Source organism: Colobus angolensis, unplaced genomic scaffold (assembly GCF_000951035.1).
Source record: "Colobus angolensis palliatus isolate OR3802 unplaced genomic scaffold, Cang.pa_1.0 Scaffold13, whole genome shotgun sequence".
In the NCBI taxonomy this organism is placed as follows: Eukaryota; Metazoa; Chordata; class Mammalia; order Primates; family Cercopithecidae; genus Colobus; species Colobus angolensis.
In genome coordinates this window covers 4,943,714-4,952,905 of record NW_012114252.1, presented here as the reverse complement: position 1 = coordinate 4,952,905, position 9,192 = coordinate 4,943,714, and the positions used below count along the sequence as shown (strand labels likewise).

Genomic DNA, 9,192 nt, shown 5'->3' with positions numbered 1-9,192 from the left:
GTGATGCTCTTTGTGGAGATAGAGAAGACCAATGGAGAACACATTTTGGAGGAGAGAGCAAAAGTTCTCAACTTGGGTGAGAAATATGTAAACCTTCAAGTAGAGAGGTCCAGTAGGAAGTTAAATAATATGAGACTGGTGCTCACAACTGAGGTCAAAGTCAGAGTTGTAATTTTGGAAAGTCACGATAGCCTGCATTTAAGGCCTCAGACTAACTGAGTTATCGAGCAAGTGTGGAAATGAAAGAAAAGAGATCCTAGGACTTAGACTTGGGGTGTTCTGACATGAGAATTATTGACTCCATCAGTTTTAACATGCAAGAAATTTTATCTTAACATTTATGGAGACCCAAGGCTTCACAAAAACATAGAATAAAATTCCCACGTGTCACAGTGCTGGCATGCAGTGGCAGTCAATAAATACACATGGAAGGAAGGAATGAGCTCCAAAATAAAGATTTCAAAAACCCTTGAGATTTTGCGATTTTAGGACCCCAAGTTTCTTTCCACCCATGATGTGTTAGGTTGAATGTTGACTTCCCCAAAAGATATATCCATGTCCCAGAACCTGTGAATGTGACTTTATTTGGAAAAAAGCGTCTTCTTCGCAGATGTAATTGAGTGAAGAATCTTGAGATGAGATCATCCTGGATTATCTGAGTGGGCTCTACATCCAATAAAAGTCCTTATGAGAAACAGACATGGAGGGAAAACACGGACAGATGGGGAGAAGGCCATGGGGCTGTGGCAGACATTCGAGCTGCAGTTTCAAGCCAAGGATTGACAGCAGCTGCCAGAAGCTTGAAGAGGCAAGGAGGATTCTAGCCTAGAGTCTCCAGGGAGAGTGCAGCCGCCTGGCTGACACACGCCAGTCCGGCCAACACCTTCATTTCAGACTTCTGGCCTTCAGAACAGTGAGAAAATAGATTTCTGTTGTTTTCAGTCATCCAGTTTGTGGTCATTTGTTACAGAAACCTCAGGAAACTATTACACATGGTCTCTTTTAGCTGATGCTGTTGCAATATTTCCTTTGGTGCTCTGCTGTGATTCTGATTCAGTGATTCTCAACTCTGGCTGCGCATTAGAATTGCCTAGATATTTTCTAACAAAGGCTGGTTGGTATCTGGAACATCCTCAGAGATTCTGATTCAGTAGGACTGTGGTACAGGCTGATATTGGTGTAGAGCCAGACATAAGAACTGCCATTTAATTAGTCATAGCAACTTAACATCAAGGGGTGGCACAGAGGGACAGGGGGTGGGAATACCTGTATGATTGTTTTCACCTTAGGAATTTGCTTTGAAACATAAGAATATGTGTCTTTACATTCAAGTATATTCTTAGAAACTAGTTGAAGCCGTTTCGCATCCTTGTGGCACCAAGTCCTCTTTCCACCATGAAACAGGTGCAAAGACAGTCCTGTTTCCACTGTGAAAAAATAAAAGGATACTCTGACAGGTGGCCACTGTCGCTGACCTGACCATTCCCCAGAAGCACCAGGAGGCATTGCTTTCTAGACTGAAGTTCGGTCATGCTTCACTTTAGTCTAATCAAAAAGATTTGCTTGCAAGTCTTCATTCCAGATGGTTCCAGTGCCTTCCATACAATCAGATAATGACAATTGTGTTTCTGGTGGCATGCTACTTCACGTAATTAAAAAAATATTGCTGCATAGATGTGCTGAATAGGGGAAGAGTAAGTTATTATTTGGAGGGAAGAGGATTCCCAATTGTGGAACAAAGCAATTCCTTGTACCCTGGTTCTAAATAAATGTTTCTTTATTTTTGAAGTTGCATGACCCCCTATTATGGTCTTTTTTGTACACATGTCAGAAAGCAGCCATGAGTGCATTGTAGTTAGCAAAGTGAGCTTGTCTGTAAAGGGTCTTTGACGAAGAGCTCACTGCATCTATTGACTCCCCAGGATGTCTGAGGTCACAAGTTTGGCTGGAGCACATGAGCCCAGATAAAGAAGATGCTTTTGCCCTCCTGAAACAAAGCCAGAAATGATCTCCTTTATTGTGCACTTTGGGTCATGTGCTAATGATGAGGGTTTCGCTAATACTAATCCCCCTAATGAAGCCTTCTCCCAGCCCTTACACAAGCCCACAAGGCCCCGTGGCTTGGCAAGCCAGAGAGAATAAAAGCAGCCCGGTGTTTGGCTTTTGAACTGAGTTGAAGGCAATTAAAGTCAAGAGCTAAGGAGGGAGGGAGAGGGTTTAGAAATACCAGCATAATAAGTAGTATGACTGGGTCCTCTGTAAATTAACTCAATTAGACAAAGCCTGATTTAACGGGGGAAGATGGCGAGAAGCACTACCCTCATTAAATTTGGTTGTTAGAGGCGCTTCTAAGGAAATTAAATCTGTTAGTTGTTTGAATCACGTAAAATAGTGTGTGCATGTTCATGTACACACGTGCACACATGTAACCTCTGTGATTCTTGTTTTTTTTTAAGGAGTGGAATAGAATGCAAAGAAAAAGAAAACATACTGAAAAGAAAAAAGACTGAAAGAGTGGAAGATAAGGAGAAAAGTGGGATAGAGACAAAGAAAGAGAGAGAGAGAGAGCTCTCCCAATTATAAAACCATGAGCCCCCTTTGGTGGGGGCTTCTGCTCAGTTGCTTGGACTACAAAATCCTGCCAGGAGCCCAGGCTCAGTTCCCCCGAGTCTGCATGACGGTGGACAGCCTGGTGAACAAGGAGTGCTGCCCACGCCTGGGTGCAGAGTTGGCCGATGTCTGTGGCTCTCAGCAAGGCCGGGGACAGTGCACAGAGGTGCGAGCCGACACAAGGCCCTGGAGTGGTCCCTACATCCTACGAAACCAGGATGACCGTGAGCAGTGGCCAAGAAAATTCTTCCACCGGACCTGCAAGTGCACAGGTGAGGCCCATGCTCCGAGCTTGGTGGGGAGGGCCAGAGCTGGGAAAAGAGCTCCTCCTAAGGAAAAGATGAGACTCTTGACAGAGACTCTTAGATTAGATTTTGAAAGGCAAACCAATGATGGTTTTGGTTGGAAGCATATTCAATAAGCCTGATGTGCTGGTTTATTCTTCACACCCTCTAGTACATCTAATTATGAAGACTAAATAAATATGGCGTGGGCCAAGCCTGCTTATATGAATGCATGCCAACATACTATTGGCTTGTTTGTTGGAAGGGGAATTTAAGAGCTTAAAAGACTGAGCTTTGAAACTCGGAGCAAGTCCTTTCAAGATGGATTCGGTGCCCTCTCCTGAAATGGGTTTGCACTTGTTGAAAAGGGATGGGTGAGCAAACATGTAGAAGACAGGAGTCAAAGGCAGGTGTTCTGGTCTCAACATTTCTCATGATTTGAACAGATTTTTTTTTTTTTTTGGAGATGGAGTCTCGGTTTGTCACCCAGGCTGGAGTGCAATGGTGCTATCTCGGCTCACTGCAACCTCCACCTCCCGGGTTCAAGTAATTCTCCTGCTTCAGCCTCCCAAATAGCTGGGATTACAGGCACCCACCATCATGCCTGGCTAATTTTTGTATTTTGAGATGGGGTTTCACCATGTTGGCCAGGCTGGTCCCGAACTCCTGACCTCAGCAGAGTGCATGTTTCTCGTTAAAGCTTATGACTGGGTTGGAACTTTGACAAAATTGTCGAGCGATGGCAAGACGGAGCTTTCTCAAGGAGCTATGGCAGGGAGGGTCGTTATTAGATAACAATGGCTTTTTGTCACTTTTCTCTGGACTTGAACTGGACATCACAAAATTTGCTCAGTGTTCTTCCTTTAGACTCTGGTCTCTCTCATTACCTGTTGCTTTGACATCTCTGTGCATTTCTCATTCCTCTAGCTCTTTGGGGCTTTTTCAAATACTCCTCAGTCTTTCCCATCTCCAGTTTCCAGCAGCCATGCCCTTCGGGGTTAAACACTCAAAGCCTGGCAGGGGGCCACTGAAATACAAAAGACACAAGTGGCAACCTCAGCAAAGCCCTTGGACACTGTTGTAGGCTGGATGGTTGCAGAAGACTCTTCCTTTTAAAAACACTTTTTACTTCTGTTCTCGCAGGATGCTGGAATATAGGCAGATATAGGTCTTTGAGCTTCATAAGGGGTTGAATAGGTATTACTAACGGAAACGGAACATACAAAGGCCTGTGATGTTGGTGTAGGAATGACATTCGATTGTTTTTTCATTTTAACTTTCAACTTTATTTTAGATCCAGGGGGTACATGTGCAGGTTTCTGACATAGGTATATTGCACGGTGCTGGGGTTTGAGGTATGATTGATCCCGTCACCCAGGTAGTGTGTGGAGCACCCAGTAGGTAGTTTTTCAACCTTTGCCCGCGCCTCCCCTCTCTAGCAGTCTCCAGTGCCTATTGTTGTCATCTTTATGTCCATGAGTGCCCAGACATTAGATTTCTTTTTTCACATTAAAAGTTCTGGCTTTAGGCCGGGTACAGTGGCTCACGCCTGTCATCCCAGCACTTTGGGAGGCCGAAATAGGTGGGTCACTTTGAGGTCAGGAGTTTGAGACCAGCCTGGCCAACATGGTGAAACCTTGTCTCTACTAAAAATACAAAAATTAGCCAGGCGTGGTGGTGGGTGCCTATAATCCCAGCTACTCTGGAGGCCGAGACAGGAGAATCACTTGAACCCAGGAGGTGGAGGTTGCAGTGAGCCGAAATCGTGCCACTGCACTCCAGCTTGGGCAACAAGTGAGATCTGTCTTAAAAAAAAAAAAAAAAAATTCTGGCTTTATAATCATTTCGTAGTAATATTTTTAATTCTGTCATTCAGAAGAATACGTAGGTCCTAGTTTTGGATATTAATCATGGCAAAAATTTCAATAACCTATTGGATATATATTACTCAGTTTTTCTAAGTTATTTAAGCATTTGCTTCTATAGACCTTCTCTCAAAATTATCATGGTTTTTTAGACGAATGAGGAGCAGGTTGCTGGTGTGGTTAGCATGACTGAAAATCACACTAACACAGTAACTTTTTTGTTTAAAACCCAAAATACTTCTAGAACAATTATTTCTATGTCGATCAGTGAAAAAGTGCTGGCCAGGCACAGCGGCTCACACCTGTAATCTCAGCACTTTGGGAGGCCAAGACGGGTGAATCACTGAAGGTCAGGAGTTCAGGACCAGCCTGGCCAACATGGTGAAACCCTGTCTCTACTAAAAATACAAAAATTAGCCAGGCGTGGTGATGGGCACCTGTAATCCCAGCTACTCAGGAGGCTGAGACAGGAGAATCACTTGAACCCGAGAGGTGGAGGTTGCAGTGAGCTGAAATCGCTCCATTGCACTCCACCCTGGGCAACAACAGAGCAAGACTGCGTCTCAAAAAAAACAAAAAAGAAAGTGCCAACACTTTCAAAAGTTGTAAATGTGCATTGCATAGAATTCTGAGGTAGAGGACTTTAGGAAGTCACATATAACTCTTAGGACTCTAGGAAGTCCTAGGACATATAACTCCTAGAGTCCTCTTAGGACTCTAGGAAGTCACGTTAACTCTTTTTGTTACCAGCTTCTTTATATTTTTGCCCTGGCTAGCGAGTATTTTCCTTGTTTGTTTGTTTTAGGTAGGGATAGAAAGAATAGAGGATAGTAGAATAGAAAGAATCATTGCTATTTCCCTTTGCTGAGGAAATGTTTATAAATATTGCTCTAGAAGTAACAGGAACTTAAGATCATGGAGACCTACTAAAAAAAAAAAGGAGGATCCCCTGCTCTAAAAAGGCATTGGGCCAGAAATAGGGCCTGTCCTTTAAGTCCAGGCTGCTGTAAGGAAATCCCATGTGCCTGAGCCAGTCCAAAGAAGCAGGGCTGCCTCCAGGGAGATGGTCTGCCTCTCCAGCCATTGTCAAGGCCAGGCCTGGCCCTGAGATCCCACCTCCAGGCTGTGGCTCACCTCCCCTCACTATCTGCTCAGTCCAGACTCATCAGGAACAGAACTCTTTCCACACCTACATTTTTTTAAAGGTAACTTAAGATTTGCTGTATCTATAAATTCAATTACTAGGCTTTTAATGTTTCTCAGTTTTATTGAGGCATAATTGTTACACAGAACACTGCACATAATTAATGTGCACAATTTGGTATCTGGACATACCTATACAGTTGTGTGGCCATCTCCACAATCAAGATAATAAACATATCCATCATCTCCAAAGGTTCCTCGTGGTTCTTTGTTTTTGGTTATGTTTTGCTTTTGTGGTAAGAACAGTTAACATAAGATCTGCCCTCTTAACACATTTGTAAGTGCCGAATGCCTTATTGTTAACTATAGGCACTATATTGTACAGCACATCTCTGGAACTTGCTCATCTTGTATCGTTATAACTTTACAACTCCCCATCACCCCTCCCCCATCCCCTGGTAACCACAATTCTGTCGTGTACTTCTCTATGTTTGGCTACTTTAGATGCCTCATGTCAGAGGAATCATGCAGAGTTTGTCCTTCTGAGACTGACTTATTTCACTTAGCACAAATGTCTTCCAGGTCCATCCATGTTGTCGCAAATGGTAGAATTTTTTTTCTTTTTAAAGGCTGAATAATGTTCCACTGTATTTTGACACCAACTTTGGATGGCTCTACTTATTTTGCTAGATGGTCTTTTTCTTTGAATCTCAGGGCACGAGACTAAGTCCTTCGTGACTGAGCTGGGAAGTTATTTTGTGTATGTCGTAAATACCATTCTGTGATGTGCCGTGTGTCCCAAAGCAGGACACATGTCCTTCAATTAATTCTCCCCCAAAGAGTAAGTTGCTAGCCTTCCTAGGGTAGCTTTTTTATGGGGCAATCTTTGGAATTGAAACCTGATCCTGAGCCTCCCAAAGAACTTCCTCTACAGTAGCCTGATGACTCTTTTGCGAATGGAGTCACTGGGTCACTCCTGGATGGTCCAAAATTTCTCAAGGAAGAGATGTAGATTAGTATCTTGTAACAGACTATTGATGACCCCAAATATTGTTAATTCTTTGGAAAATAAACACCTCATAGTTTCCATAATCATGAAGCTGGTAAAGTAATTTCAGTCTAATAAGTAGAAACACATACAGGTTCTGGGATTTGTTTTTTAAAACTCTAAATTCTATGGTGAAATTCTCTGTAGAGAGTTTCTCTATAGTCTCTGTAGGGAGAAATTGAAACAAAAAAGCCACTGAGCTTAATTGTCAGGAAGAGCTGAATTGCAGGAGACTTTGAATTTGCTGTTCACCTTATAAGGCTTACCTGCCAGTTGGCTTTATGAGAATATGCCATTTGCAGCTATGTCTTTTGGCTTCTGAGAAACTTGTACACCAAATAGTTTTTGAACAGTTGACAGTGAACTTCTTGTTTGTACAAGTGACTAATTGCCTCCATTTTCCAATCTCTGAAATGGAGATAATGATGAAACCACACTTGTAAAATCCTTTTGAGTTCTGTAGATGAAAGGACCTATGTAAGTATAAAGTATTGTTATTAAAATAATAGAATCTCTAATTAAAAGGAATAGGCTATTTAGAGTTCCTTGTAAATTCAGTAATCGGTGGCCTTCAAGCTTATTTAGTCTAATGGCTTTCTGAGGTTGAGCTGATGCAGTTCACGTAGGAATGTGTGGTGTTTAGATGATCTCACTCTTTCTCCATTTTTATCCTAGTCCTTTGCAAGCATAAGACTTTGACTCTTTAAATTTAATTTCACTCAAGAACATACTCAGTGATCGACAGATTGATATTATCTGGGAATCTTTTTTTTTCTTTTCTCTCTGTTTCCCAGTAAGATAACACAATTCTTTCTAAAATGCTTCTCTTCTTATATTTTTTTTGCATTGGTAGATTAAGAAGAGAAAAACTAACATGTTAAATTGATGGAAGATGCTACTAGGAAATCTAAATTAAAGAAATAAACATTTTGTCTGCTAGACTTTCATGTTGTTACATTTTTCAGTCACCTCCAGCATTTCAATAAATTCTTCAGGTCAGGTCTGTAAACTCAGAAATGAAAGGGACCCGACTGCAGAGCTTTGGAAGAATTTCTCTGAGACATCTTGGAAAAGGAATGTTTTAATCGAATACATTTCTGGGTCATAAATGAGCTCCAAAACAGACACAAGCTTTCTTTTTCTTTCCCCCCTCCCATTCTTTTCACAGGTGTTGAAAACTTTCTTTTTAGAACTTATACATTGCCTTTTGGAGGCAACTCTGGTTATGTTAAAGTTTCTTGTTCACTATAGTTGTGAAGCATCTCTGATTTTCTGAATCAAGATTAATCATTTCATCATTTGTCATCCAAAGGAGCTTGATTTATTTCTATGTATTCACTTTTCCCACAGTTTGACTTGTGTTGAAATGCCATTGTGTACATGTCCTTCATTTCCGCTAGACTAAGGTATTATGCCTCATTTATACAGATGCTTCCTGACTTATGATGGGGTTACATCCCAATAATCCATCATAAGTTGAAAATACCACTAAGTCAAAAATGCATTTAATACACCTAACCTATGAACATCGTAGCTTAGCATAACCTACCTTAAATATGCTCAGAACACTAACATTAGCCTACAGTTAGGAAAAAGCATCTCACACAAGGCCTATTTTATAATAAGGTGTTGAATATCTCATGTAATTTATCAAATACTGTACTGAAGGTGAAAACCAAAATGGTTACATGGATATTTGAAGTAGAGTTTCTACTGAATGCATATTGATTTTGCACCATCCTAAAGTTGAAAAATTTAAATTGAACCATCGTAAGTCAGAGGCCATCTGTGTTTGTATCCACTAGTGTCTGAGTGTCTGATCCCTTTTATTCAATTATTCATTGATTCTTTCACCACCTACCCAACCGACATTTATTTAGCATCAATTAGGCCCTTCAGATACAGAGAGGGGGAAAAACTGACGTGATTCTTAAGATGTGCACAGTATAGTGATACGTAAGACAGATATGAAGACAAACAATTGCTGTACTATTTGATAAGTGGTCTCTAATAATACTAGTAATAATTATTATTATTTTTTTTTTTTTCACCACCTACCCAACCGACATTTATTTAGCATCAATTAGGCCCTTCAGATACAGAGAGGGGGAAAAACTGATGTGATTCTTAAGATGTGCACAGTATAGTGATACGTGAGACAGATATGAAGACAAACAATTGCTGTACTATTTGATAAGTGGTCTCTAATAATACTAGTAATAATTGTTTTTTTTTTTTTTTT

The 9,192-nt window shown here is 41.2% G+C and overlaps 1 protein-coding gene across 2 annotated transcripts in view; it reads left to right on the top strand.

Moving 5' to 3' along the window:
* The first annotated feature begins 2,170 nt into the window (after window positions 1–2,170).
* DCT (dopachrome tautomerase) overlaps window positions 2,171–9,192 on the top strand; it is a 42,720-nt gene continuing 35,698 nt past the window's right edge. For both annotated transcript variants that reach the window (XM_011933788.1, XM_011933787.1), the window contains exon 1: window positions 2,171–2,882. In XM_011933788.1, the coding sequence (XP_011789178.1) occupies window positions 2,588–2,882 (295 nt within the window). In that variant the 5' untranslated portion in view covers window positions 2,171–2,587. The remainder of the gene's footprint in view (window positions 2,883–9,192) is intronic.